The 13,624-nt window shown below is 45.3% G+C and overlaps 1 protein-coding gene across 1 annotated transcript in view; it reads left to right on the top strand.

Annotated features, from left to right (window-relative positions):
- SLC24A3 (solute carrier family 24 member 3) overlaps positions 1-13,624 on the top strand; it is a 492,589-nt gene that overhangs the window by 456,884 nt on the left and 22,081 nt on the right. The window contains exons 11-15 of the mRNA XM_027623076.2: positions 467-627; positions 1,404-1,674; positions 8,444-8,610; positions 9,738-9,852; positions 10,986-11,098. Coding sequence (XP_027478877.1) covers positions 467-627; positions 1,404-1,674; positions 8,444-8,610; positions 9,738-9,852; positions 10,986-11,098 — 827 coding nt within the window. The remainder of the gene's footprint in view (positions 1-466; positions 628-1,403; positions 1,675-8,443; positions 8,611-9,737; positions 9,853-10,985; positions 11,099-13,624) is intronic.

The following is a 13,624-nucleotide window of genomic DNA, read 5'->3' as shown; positions in this document are numbered from 1 at the left end:
GTTACTAAGATTATTGGGGTCTTTCCTGTGCCCCAGGTCTGAGTGGTGGGAAAAAAGTCCTTTGAGGACACAGAGGAATTCTCTTAGGTTATCACTCTTTCTTACCATGCCAGTGAATGATGCTTATATTGTTTCAAGTCATATCAAAAGAGCTATCTATCAATGAGCCTCAAGGAAAGAAGAGTTTGACTCTTCTCCATATTTTGCTCACTACAACCCTCCTTGGATGGATGGATGGGTGGATGGATGGATGGATGGATGGATGATCGGGTGAATGGAAGGAAGGATAGATAGGTAGAAGGGTAGATGATGGATGGATGGATGGATGGATGGATGGATGGATAAATGAATAAACAGGAAAGAGGGAGGGAGAGGTGAGGGAGGAATGGAGAGAAGACTAAAGAAATATCTCTTTTCTGCTCCTAACCTCAATGTTATCCTTATTTTATGTTTTTAATTTCCCTAGCCAATTTCCACCGCAAAGCGTCAGTGATTATGGTAGACGAGCTGCTGTCAGCCTACCCTCACCAGCTTTCTTTCTCTGAGGCTGGACTTCGAATCATGATCACCAGCCACTTTCCCCCCAAGACCCGACTCTCCATGGCCAGTCGCATGTTGATCAATGAGGTATCTGGGAAAGCACACTCCATTGCCACTGGACAGAGATGGGAGACTTTGGGAAGGGGAGAAACTTTCTTGGTCTGAGAATAGAAATACCAAGCTCAACATTTAACACAATAATATCCCTCAGCTATTTCCCAACATCTTTGCTCATGGGGCCAGCTGTGCCTCCTGGTTTTTACTCTTCCCTCCATGTGTTGGAAGACATGATCAGGCTCCCAGTTATATAGAAAAACTCTCCTGTCCCCTTCTACCTACCTTTTTCTTTTCATCTTCCATTTGGGTGAAGCCCTCTGATGTGAACTTGCACAGAAGTACTTGCTAAATCAAGGTTGCCTTACTTTAAAGTAATGCAGTCTCTGACATGAATTTTCCTGTGTATCCCTTTTTCTGGAGTGGCAGCCTTATTGATATACTAGTCCAGACACATTTGTGTGGCTTTCTCACCTATGGTCCAAGGGATTCCTACAGTCTGGAGAAGAAAGATAATACTGCAGTGCACAGGGACTCGAGAACGCTGGTAGAAAAGAAGAGTGCCTCTGAGACATAGGAAATTTCCTCTAAAGAGATTTGCAAGCTCCAGTGGGTCATAAAATGTTAATCCTTCCTCCCGGAAGGATGTTGTCTGAGTTGCTTATTACTTTGAGGAATCCCTTAAGACTTCTCTGCAGAATCTCCTGGAAGCATCTTTTTGTCAGCTGCCTGAAAAAGATCCCGGTGTTCTAGGTGTAAGGATCTAGAGTCCCCCTGACTGTGGTAAGAATGTGCCTTTCTCTTTCCAGAGACAAAGACTGATAAACAGTAGGGCCTATGCCAATGGAGAATCCGAGGTGGCCATCAAAATCCCAATTAAGCACACCGTGGAGAACGGGACAGGGCCCAGCAGTGCCCCAGACAGAGGCGTGAATGGGACTCGGAGGGATGATGTTGTGGCCGAGGCTGGTAACGAGACAGAAAATGAGAATGAGGACAATGAGAACAACGAGAATGACGAAGAGGAAGAGGAGGATGAGGAGGATGACGAAGGACCATACACGCCATTCGACCTCCCCTGTAAGAGGTCCTATGTCTAGGCTGGGGTTGGGAGCTATTTTGAGGCCACTGAGTAGATGCCCTTGACTTTGGTGATCTTTTTGACACTCAATTCAAAGAACTCTCTCTATATGAACATAGAAGTATTTATATTAACTTCTACAGTGGGCAAGACTCTGTTTTAGAGGGTCCAGAGATGAACAAGATGGGAACACATGATCACTGGTTGAAATGTGGGTTCTTTGACCAAATGTATAATTTGTTGGCACTTTGTGAAGGAAGACCCTTAGCTTAGCTTAGCTGTTCTGTGGGACCTTTTGGTGCTAAGGAGGACATGCACTTGACCCATGTTGGGAAGGCAGCTTGGTGCTCAAGGGAAGAGGCACTTCACCCATCTTCACCCATCCCATTACATTTGGCCAGGGGACCTGTCCTGTCAAGGCCACCCTAGGGCAAAACATGCAGACTTCCCAGTTGGCCTTTGTTCTCCTGCTCACTTCTTGCCCCTTACCTCCCACACCCCATTCAGTTTTCTCCTCTCCTATGATCTGCTTGTTTCCAGGACAGACACCACAGGAGATAGACCTGGGCAAAAAGCATCCCAGCCCCAGCTAAGTCTCACACTTAGGCGAAGGGGAAACATAGGCATGTATATTTTTCAGGACCCCTGCCACCAAAGCAGCATCCTCCCTTGACTGCTACCCAACAATGACTTGGCCATTGAAGAGACCTTGTCCCCTGACCCCACCCATTAGTGGAACGGATGGACCAAGCCCAAAGACTTCTGCCTATTTGCTAGACCTTCCAGAAGTTTCCAGCTGCTTCAGGAAAGCACCCTGGTCAAGGGTGAGAGGCTTAATTAATAAGTGTGTGATTTCTCAAGGATGTTTAAAATTACAGGAGACCTGTGAGTTCTGGAGAAGTATTACTTGACCCACTTGAAAGGTCATTTAATGATAGGATGTGGGTGTGGAGTGGCAGAGTTCTGTGTTAATTTCAGATGTAAGGCCTTTCTGTGGTCCAGGGGATAGCAAGTAAAACTAGGGCCAGAACTGCCCCTCAGATCTCAACCTCATCAAGTGCTTCCCAAAACTAGAGAAAATCCACTCAGATCCTATATCCCAAAGTCCCAAACCACCCAGCCAGAGTTAAATCATTACTTGTTAGAAGCTTATCTTGATAAAAAAAAAAAAAAAAAAAGCATGCTGGCTCTTTATCCATTTTGCCATCTTTGACTCTATTTCTTGGCAACCTTCTTCCCTATCAACAAGACAAAAACATTTTAAGGATTAAGCGACCAGACTCTCTGTATCCCCCTTATGAACTTTTTGTTCATTTTCTATTGCTGTAGAACAAATTACTGCAAACTGAGTGGATTAAAATAACACCCGTTGATTAGCCCCCAGTTCTGTAGGTCAGAAGTCCAGCACAGCCTGGCTGGGTTTCAGAGGCTCCAAAGGCCATATGAGAGTGTAGACAGGGCTGTAGACCTTCCCAGCGGCCCTGGGGAGAATCACTCCCAAACACATGCAGATTATTGGCAAAATCTGGTTCCCTGTGGTTGGACGGCTCGGTCCTGTTTCCTTGCTGGCTGTCAGCCGGGAGCTGCTCACTGCTTCTGGAGGCCTGCATTCTTCAATCAGCAATGGTGCTTTGGGTCCTTCTCACACTTCTGGTCTCTTGGGTTTCCCCTTCTGCTTCTGAGTGCATAACCTCTCCATGAGGAGGTCTGTTGTGCCACACAGCAGAGCACAGTTGTGGAACGGTAGCTCAGCCTCCTCTTCACAGGTTCTGAGAATCGGGCTTAGACTCTTGGGGGCCCATATCTAAAATTCTGCCTAGGCTGGCCTTTGCTTTCAGAGCTCACCATTGGCAGCCCATAACCAAGCTCCAAAAACGTCTATTTTGCTAAAGTCCTTCACTGATGAAAGAAACTCTCGGACCAGGTGAAGAGTCTGTAAGGGGCAAGTGTCGGCCCCCCAGAAGCCCCGAAGCCCCATGTACACCCCTCCAGGCAGACGACCAAAGATGTGTGTGTGACACCAGACAACTCCTCTGACTCCCACCAGATCTCATTACTTAGTGGGACAAAGGGGCCCCTTTCAGGTCACTTCCTTTTTCTCACCTGAATGGGATAAACACCAGACCTAACTGTGAGGTTTCAAGCTATTTTGTAACTGTTGCTCACCTCCCCTCCTCGACTCTGTGGTTAGTTGCAGATGAGGCGGCCCGGGGCTCCCAGCCGCATCACCTTGTCTCCTCGTGTGTGCTAAGAGATGTGGCTGCAGGTGTGGGCTCAGAAACCACCCCCCCCCAGGCACCCTGCCTCCTTTGGAATGTCAGGCACGAGAGGAGAAAGGATGCTCTGCGTGGTCCTGCCACTCCTGGGGGTCTCTGCTTCATTCCAGGGCCCCGAGCTGCCGAGAAAGGAAGTGGAACCCAAGTTCTTCTAGACCAGCCCTGTCACCTGGGCATCCTTGATAAAATGCAGGCTCTGATTCAGGAGGTCTGGTGGGGGGCCCCAGATTCTGCATTTATCACAAGCCCCCAGGTGACACTGGTGCTGGTTGTCGGCGGGCCACGCCTGAGGCAGTGGGGGTGTAGCACCCTGGAGTCACACCAGTGATCTTCACCGTTGAGCCTTAGGGGAGCCTCATTCGGAGCCAGGTGCTGCCTCTGAACTGGAGAGTGGGTTTGTCCAGTTATGATCCTTTGTTCCCTCCCACCACCGAAGCCAAACCCCCTTCTGGGACTCAGGAACTTCCATCTGAGCCTCGCGGGCTGTGTGTCCAGCAAGCGCCCCCTGGGGCAGGCAGACCCCTCACAGCACTGAGCCAGCCAGCAGAGGCCACTCAAGGAGCGGGAAGGACCCAGTCCCAGTGGGAGCCCCACATCTGGTTCCTCTGCACTAAGTTCCTTGGCCTGAAAAAGCTCTGCGCACATGATGAGGATACTTTTCCCTCTCATGGTAATCTTGCAGGGCCATGGCTCTCTGTGTTTCTGTCACTCAGCTGTAGGGCTCTCTTCTCTCCAGGACTTGACTGTAGTGAGTGTAAGTAATGAGTAAGTAATTATGTGGAAGTATGTAAATATAGGCATATATAGGATGTATGTATGTGTAGACACATATATTGTGCATGCATCTATGTGCACATGCATGTACATATATGAATAAAAGTGTGTTCATATATGCAGTGTGCACGTGTATGGTTATCATCTATACATATGACATGTTTATTCATACAGTGTATACATTTTTATATTGAGTTGTATGCTTTTATGGTTTATGCACAGATATTAACATATCTGTGTTTTTATATGTGCATATAATGTACGTACGGGTTAAATTCATATAATATATATTTGAATATACACCTGTGCATAGTATGTGTGTGTGCACATATATATACATAAAATTTGCACATGTATTCTTATCTCTTGCATGAAGAAAGCCTTACTATTGACTGACAGAAATAGAAATGTTTACATGTGGGCACACCTGGATGGCTCAGTTAAGCGTCCAACTCTTGATTTCAACTCAGGTCATGATCTCAGGGTCGTGAGATCGAGCCCTGCATCAGGCTCCATGCTGGGCATGGATAAGATTCTCTCTCTCTCCCCCTCCCTCCTTCCGTCTCCCTTCCCCCTGCTTGAACTCTTTCTCTCTCTCTCTTAAAAAAAAAAGAAAGAAAGAAAAGGAAGAAATGTTTGCATGTGTACATAGGCAAACATACTTCCACAGAAAAAGACTGAAAAGAAGTATACCAAAATATGAGTGTGTTTCTCCTAGATGGAATTCTTGTTTATTTTTTCTACATTTTTCATTCTAAAACACTACATTTTTATGGCCTATATAGTTAGAACGAATTGATATATTTAACTCTAGGTCCATAAGAATGAGCAATGATCTTTTCTTCTCAATAAAAGTAAGCTTCTTTTAAAACTCAATAAGGAATACAACTTAAGAACAGGTCCTTTGCTTTTTAGAGCCAAGTCACACTCAAAGGGATACTGTAACGCTCAGAGTCCCCGCTTCATGTCCCTGGCTTCATCTCCCAGCTGCTGGCTGCCTTCCGAGAAATCACATAATCACGGGTACATCAGGTTCATGCACTGGGAGTTTGGTTTTCTTAGCTCACTGCTCTGTCCTCAGCACCCAGAGCAGGACCTGGCACAGACTGGCTGCGGTGGGGGTGGGGGAGGACATTCAATGAATATTTGTTAAGTGAAGTAATAAACCTATCCCCTGGGGGGCCAGAGGGGGGGCTCTGTTTGGAACATATAGCAATGGAAGAAAAGATGGGAAAATGTCCAGAAATACTGTTGACTCAAAGAGGAAAGGAAACCATTTTACCCCTTCATTCAGAAACTGAAATTTAAGCCCGCTAAAATGTGCACATATATTAACATCTCTGTGTTTCCATGTGCATATAATATGTGTAGAGGCTAAATCTACATAGTATATATGTAAATTATATGCACCTATGCATAGTATAAGTTGTACATATATTCTTAGCACTGTATGAAGAAAGACTTACTGTTGACTAACAGAAATAGAAACATTTACATGGGGAGGTAGGTAAACACACTTTCAGGGGAAAAAAGACTGAAAAGAACACACCAAAACATAAGTATGTTCCTTATCTAACCCCTGCTCCTCAAAATCACTTAAATAAAAGCACATTTCTGTATCACTTGGTTTGCTCAAGGAGTTGTATTTGTTACATTACATTTAAAGTTACCTTCCAGTTGATACCGATTAAATTTCTCCTGTAAGTTTGTTGTTACAGTGGAGCTGTAACTTAGAGAAAGCATCCATATCATGAAATGGAGAGAACTGTTTTCTAGATATAAGGCCCCTCAAGGGTCAAGTCAGAATTTTCTAAAGCAGCCGAGAAAAAACTCAAAAGTCATTGGTGCCAAAATGTACTGCTTGCAGCTTTACTCAGTATCATTTTCTAAGCTGCCACAGTCTTAAGTTCCGATTTCTTTTTTTTTTTTTATTTTCTGAAGAATTGCAAAGATCCAGATTGCAGTCATTTCTCTTCCCATTTGTGTCTTTGTAACTTTGATTGGGTGTGTGTTTTTAAGCTGGACCAAGTCTCTCTCTGTGAGGGCATCAGGAAGACTGCAAGGCCAGTGAGGGGGTCCCCAGAGCCCCAGATGGATAAATGACGTCACCACATTACAGGATTTAGGAGCACGCAGAATTCCAGGATGGCTTTGGGATCCAAGGGTCTGACGATATGCTGGAGTCCACAGCATTTGGAAGCCCCTCATGAAAAACCTCTGACAGCTTTCTTGCTTTGAAATCCAGCCAAACAGTCTCAATGTCATCATCCATTCCCAGCTCCATATCTGCATAGCAGCTAATTGGAAAAGTGCTAGATACTGGCATAAAATTATGAAATAAATTTCATTTAACATTTTATTAATCACTGTTCAAAGTGTAATTTAAAAAATACCTCCTTCACTCTGGTGGGAATATAAAATGGGATGATCATTTTGGAAAACTGCTCGGCAATTTCTTGCAAAGTTAAATAAACACCCACCCTGTGACTCAGCAATTCTACTCCTGGGTCTTTGCCCAAGAGGAAAAAAAAAAAATGCCCACAAAACAAAGTGTACAAGAATGCTCATAGCGCCTTTAGTTGTAATACCTGAAAATTGGCAACAACTCAAATTCCCGTCACAGGAGAATGGATAAATTGTGTATTCGTAGGATGGAAAACTACACAGCAATTAAGAATGAATTCCCGACACATGAATGGATCTCAAAAAACCTGTTGACTAAAGGAATATAATTGACTAAAATCACATACCATGTGATTTTCCTTATTTGAAGGTGGATAACAGGAAAAACTAATCTATGGTGGTAAAGGGTGGAAGGTTGCCTGGAAAGAGGCTCGAGGAACTTTCTGGAAGGCAGAGCTGTTCTTTATTGAAGCATTGAAGCAAAGAGTGTATACAATACATATTTCTTACCAGAGGTGTTAGCAGTTAAGCAGGATGGTAATAAAGGCTAAAGGAGAATTGATAGGTTTGTCAAATCTGAGGTTACAAGGAACTCATGGCCACAAAGTCGCCAAAATAAGCATTTATGGGTATCTCTGAAACATGGCGCTCAGGCAACACAGAGATGATAGGATCAGGTCATCACTAGCCAATCCATCACTTTGTCCATGGCAGCAGGTATTTAGAGAGCCAGAAATCAATGACAAATTTGCAAGTTCACATCAGCTTGAGATACAAACCCCACCTTGAGAGCTTTCAAATCATCTTTCAGGATTTCGTGAGTTGGCAATGCTGAGAAATTCCACTAGATGGCGCTGTGACCACTGGCACCTTAAAATCCGGCAAGATTTTCTCTACCCATGGGGAGAACAGACCCCAGGCCAACTGGTGGTCTTCCAGCTCCCCTCCCCAACCTTCACCCACACCCCCACCTGCTCCCCACCCTTTGTGTCTGAGAATCTTCCTCATCTTGTCCCACCTGGCCCCATGCACCAACCACCCTCCCAGCCCTGTATCCTCAGAGGTGCCTCATCTGTCATTTGGGTGCCTAACTAGCAGGTGAGCGGTGGATAACTGTTTTTATTCTGCTTGGTTTTGTACGCCAGGTTTTGTTGCTGGTGGAAAGCTGTTTGTGTTTTTTATGAAAAGAACAACATAATAAGGCTGATTTCACAGGTCATCAATTAGGATGTAAGTGTCTGAGGCAAGCAGCATGGAGGGCTGGTAAAACAGAAACGAAACTAATTTTTGTTTTTGTCTTTTTTTCTTTTTCCAGCTGGAAAACTGGAAACAGTGAAGTGGGCGTTCACCTGGCCACTGAGTTTTGTTTTATACTTCACTGTACCCAACTGCAACAAACCCCGCTGGGAAAAATGGTTTATGGTGACATTTGCTTCTTCCACGTTGTGGATAGCAGCCTTCTCCTACATGATGGTGTGGATGGTGAGTGTACTGTGGACCCCACAGCATTGCTAGACCTCTTTAAAGAGAAAACTATGCTCAATCAGAGGGGAATAGGAAGTGGGGTTCCAGCCCAGTAACTGTATCAGTCAGCTAATGCCTCAATAAGCTGCATAACAAACCACCCCTAAACTCAGTGGTTTAGAATCACAAGAAGTTCTCCTCCTGCTCATATATCTGCAGGTTGAGCATGGTTTGACTAATCTTAGCTGGCACTGACTGAGCGGTTCTGCTTCAAGCCACAGCATGGTTATGTGTGATTCAGGCAGCAGATGGGTTTCATGCCTACCCCTTATGCTTGCTCATTTTCCTTGGACCCGTGGCTGCCTGGGGAATGCTCTTCTCATGGCAGATTGTTGGAATACTAGAAGGCCAGTGGAAACATGCTGTGCCTCCTAGGGCCTTGGCCTGTGACTTCTGCCCAATATCAATGGAGTGGGGGAAATACACTCCCCCTGCTCTAGCGTGGCAAAGCCACAAGGCAAAAAGCATGAAGGAAAGACGGGAGGAATTGGGGAGTAATAATCCTAGCTGTCATTGTCACTTCCTCTAACTGAGTCACAGTTTTGTCAACCAGAAAATAAGGTCATTGGACCAGGTGACCATTCAAGGGTCCCTTCTGAAGCTAAAACAAGGATTCAGGGACTGGCATTGGTTGTGGGGTTATGGCTCAAAAGAGCCTCTGCCCCAAAGCCATTTTAGGAAATGCATTCATTTGCATCATCCAGAATGCCCATTTATGACCCTACTTTTCCATTCTGTAATTCCCGGGACCATCCTAAGTTCAAATATTCTGTCCCCAAATCACCTTTTCTCAGAAACTGTTTCTCCTCTCTCAGTCCTCCTGCTTCACCTGAAAGGAACATGTATAAAATGCCAATCTTTGGTTGGAAAACATGGACTCCATAATTGCACCCTGGTCCCCAGACCTGCAGTCCTGGTCTGCTCTGCGAGATGTTCTTTGCCCTCTACATTGACAACGAGAGCAGACATTGCCCCCTGAGCAGACCGCCCAGATTGTAGCCTTTTGTGCTTCTTGGGCAGAGGATCCACTGACAGGTTGGGTTGGCATCAGCCCCCAACTCACCACCTCTTCCTGCTTCTTCCAGGTCACAATCATTGGATACACACTAGGGATTCCTGATGTCATCATGGGGATTACCTTCCTGGCAGCTGGAACCAGTGTGCCCGATTGCATGGCCAGCCTCATCGTGGCCAGACAAGGTGGGACCTCCAGTTAAATGGTGACAGAGATGGGGGAGGGGGAAAGGCCTATGGGTGGGGGGAGCTTTGGGGATCCACATGCCAATTACCAGGGTGATGGGTGACTTCCGTGCTGTGTTGGTCAAAAAGCTAACTGGCATCAAAAGAACAGGGAAACAAGCCAGAAGATCTACCCTTAAGAAAGGCAGAGACATTTTCTAGGTAGCATGCAGAGGCCCTTCTGGAGAAGTAATAAATGTAATGAGAGCTAATCTTTGCTGAGTGCCACACACTGAGCAAAGCAGTTTAGGTACGTTATCTTATTTAATTTAAACAACTCTGTGGGGTGGGGAAAATCAGACCCACATTCTATGGATATGGAAACCAAGGCTTAGAGAAGACAGACCCCATAGCCTAAGGTCTACCCAGCTGCAGTACCCCAACAGTGGTGGTTACCACAGGTCAGTCCTCAGTGTATGGCACAGCCTCCCCTCCTTCAAATCCAAGCTCACAAATGGACACCCCTTCCAGATGGCCACGCCCTTTGCTAGCACCCACTCTAATTTATATGCCTGATTTGTGCTAGATTGCATTTGTTTTCAACAAACACTATGTGTAACTACAACACTTAGCATAGTGTCCCCTAGAAGTCCTCACGAAATTCTACTAGTTATATTGTTTTTCTTAATAATGCTCAATTATTTAGAAAAAGAATTGAAGACAGTGTAGAGCAGTTGGGAGATGGTACTAAAATGTATCAGTTTCACAGTGAGCTTATGAAAGGCTTAATAGAACTGTCAAGTTTATTCCTTTCTAGAAGGAAGTTTCAGAATTTGGGGAACTATATTCGGTTTTTGGAATCATTCACATTTTGCCAGTGATCACGTTTGAAGGTCAACAGACCTTCTGAAGGTCAGAACGTGCATTTCGTTCTAGTCTGTTTTGTTCTTTTCCATTCCTTTCTACTGAAAATGCATACTCTATTGAAAATACAGGTGGTAGCCTGGGAGGGAACCACCTTAGCAAATGAGCCAACAGACCTGCCAGCTAAGCCTCTGGCTGTCAGACCAAAGAGTTGGGAGAGTGCCTTGGGGAGCCCCTGTCCTATCCTGAGATCAACCTCCCTCATTCAAGTTGACCTCTTGTCCTTGCAGGCATGGGAGACATGGCCGTGTCCAACTCTATTGGGAGCAACGTATTTGACATCCTCATCGGCCTTGGTCTCCCGTGGGCCCTGCAGACCTTGGCTGTGGATTATGGATCCTACGTAAGTGGGTTTCCCCTGTGATTTCGCTCTAAATCTTGGGCTCTGCAGACTCTGTTTTCAGGGCAAAGGAGATGCAGAAATCCTAAGGCTGGGAGGCAAACAAACTCTTCCTCATCGAAGTCCTTCCAAAACCAGGCTTGCGAGGACATTCAGGACTCAAGTACAGGGTTGGCAAACTTCTGGGAAGGGCCAGATAGTAACACTTTGGGCTTTGTGGGCCAGATGGTCTCTGTCACAACAACCCACCTCTGCAGCTGTAGCCTGAAAGCAGCCATAGACAATGTGCAAATGAGTGAGCATGGCTGTTTCAATACAACCTTATGTACAGAAACTGAAATTTGAATTCCATATAATTTTTACATGTCATGATCTATGGTATAGGATTCTTTTCATTCTTTTCAACCATTGAAAAATACAAAAATCATTCTTAACTCATGGGCCATGCAAAAATAGGAGGCTGACCAGATTTGGCCCATGGGCCATCCTCTGCCACCCCCGTCTAGTGTGTTTGCTTCGTGGGAAAAATAATTTCATTCATGGGGGAAGGGACACAAAATACAAGATGACCCCCCTACCAGGGGTCTGGCGACAGTTAGACCCATGAAGATGGCCTCCATGCTTTTTTTTCAAGTCTAAGCTGATTGTGACTTCAGGTAGATTAACAGGTGAGTGACATGGAGGGTCCAGCTCTCTTTCCCAATTTGTTAAAATGTTTGCCCTCCGCTAATGGCAGCTCTGTCTGAGACACTCACCATCCAAGGACTCAGGAAGAAATTGCAATTGGAGATTTTGGCTAGACATGGGAATAAAAGAGTAACGTGCCTCCAAATTTGTTAGACCCAACCCACTGCTGGTGTTTCTCCAAATGTGCTGCCAAGCATTACCTTAGTCTATCTGCACAATTTGTTGTTAAGCAATGCTATATCCTATAGAAAATACTGTGGCTCATTTTATCAGATGACGGTTGTCTTCCAAGTTGCTTGACGAATGGCTGTTTCAACCAGGGAAGGTATCCAGACAGTTGCAATGAAATTGAAATCCATGCAGACAGTCCACGTGTTTTTGGTTCATCTGAAGTTACCCACTGCCTGAGAAATTTCACCAGAGGGTAAAGATAAGCACAAGAAGATGGAAAGAAGCAGAATGTGTTCTAAGGAGTGAAGATCTCTGCTCTGTTGTCAGTGAAATTGGGTAATGACATGGTGAGAGAGGCCACATTCCCGGGGGGGGGAAGCTGCTTTCAGGAGGTAACTATGACATGACATCTGAATAACTAGAGAGAACCAGCCAGGGGGAAATTGGGGCAGTGTGGAGCATTCCGGGCAGAAGGAACAGCCAGTGCAAAGGCCCTGAGGCAGAGATGCACTTGGCATGTTGGAGAGACAGAAGCAAGTCCAGTCTAAGTGGAATAGAGTGCACATAGGGGAGGGTCCCATGGTTTGAGAGGCAGTTAGGAGGCTAGGCAGGGACAGATCATGTGGGTGCTCATCAGACAATAAAAAAATGATGATATTCAAACTTACATGACAATATGGATTTAGAAAATGATGTTTTTGATGACTTTTATGAGAGATTCAGCAGCATGAGTTTCAATCCTGCCCTAAGGTATAAGGACCCCTTAGCCTTGGCTAATTGTAATGTAAACAGATATCCACTGGGAAGGCCAGTTCTTCAACAGCCCCCAACAGTGCACTCTAAACCTCATCCTTCCCAGACTACTTGCTGTCTCAGACATTGCAGAGAGCCAAGCCAGTGCCCCTCGGAGTCATTGTCCCTGAAGGTGATCTCCTTCAGAGGCAGACTACTCTGCCTCAGAGGCACACATTCCGTCACTCTCCCATTGGAAATGATGTCCCTTCTTCCAGGTGTGTCTCATTCAGAATTCCTCTCTGGACCCTCCCCATCACCATCACCAAATGGGGCCTCTCTCCATAGCCTTTCTTTCTATCACACTCATGGCCCTTGTCCTAAATCTTGAATTTGTTTCATCTTCTTAAGTGATGCATATAAGAGAGACATTGAAGAAATGCCCTCCATGTTGGCCACTGAAAGGACATCATCCGTTAGGTGGTCACCGGGTTCCAGATAATCTTCCGAAGGATTTTATGAGTGACATTGTTGTCAGTTAGGCACTTACGAAGGGACTCATAATCAACCAAATTCACAGGAGTTTGGTGTCTGTGCTAGAGTGTCAATAGATGGTAGTAAGATATACAAGTGCCAGATAAAAAGTATACTTATTCTGGACAATTTGTGCTCCATTTTCCTGGAGAAGGATCTTAATGTGGGAGGTATTTTGTTTTTCAGGTTTTGTTTAGTTTTTTTGTTTGTTTTTTCTTTTTTTTACTTGAAGTGTAGCTGACACAAAATGTTAGTTTGAGGTGTGCGGCATAGTGATTCCACAAGTCTCTGTGTTACGCTGTGCTCACCGCAAGTGTAGCCGCCCTCTGTGACCCTACAACACCATTACAATACCATTGACTGTATTCCCTATGTTGTGCCTTTCATCCCTGTGGCTTCTTTGTT

This window comes from Zalophus californianus, chromosome 8 (genome assembly GCF_009762305.2).
Source record: "Zalophus californianus isolate mZalCal1 chromosome 8, mZalCal1.pri.v2, whole genome shotgun sequence".
Lineage (NCBI taxonomy): Eukaryota > Metazoa > Chordata > Mammalia > Carnivora > Otariidae > Zalophus > Zalophus californianus.
This window is presented reverse-complemented; position numbering and strand designations above follow the sequence as displayed.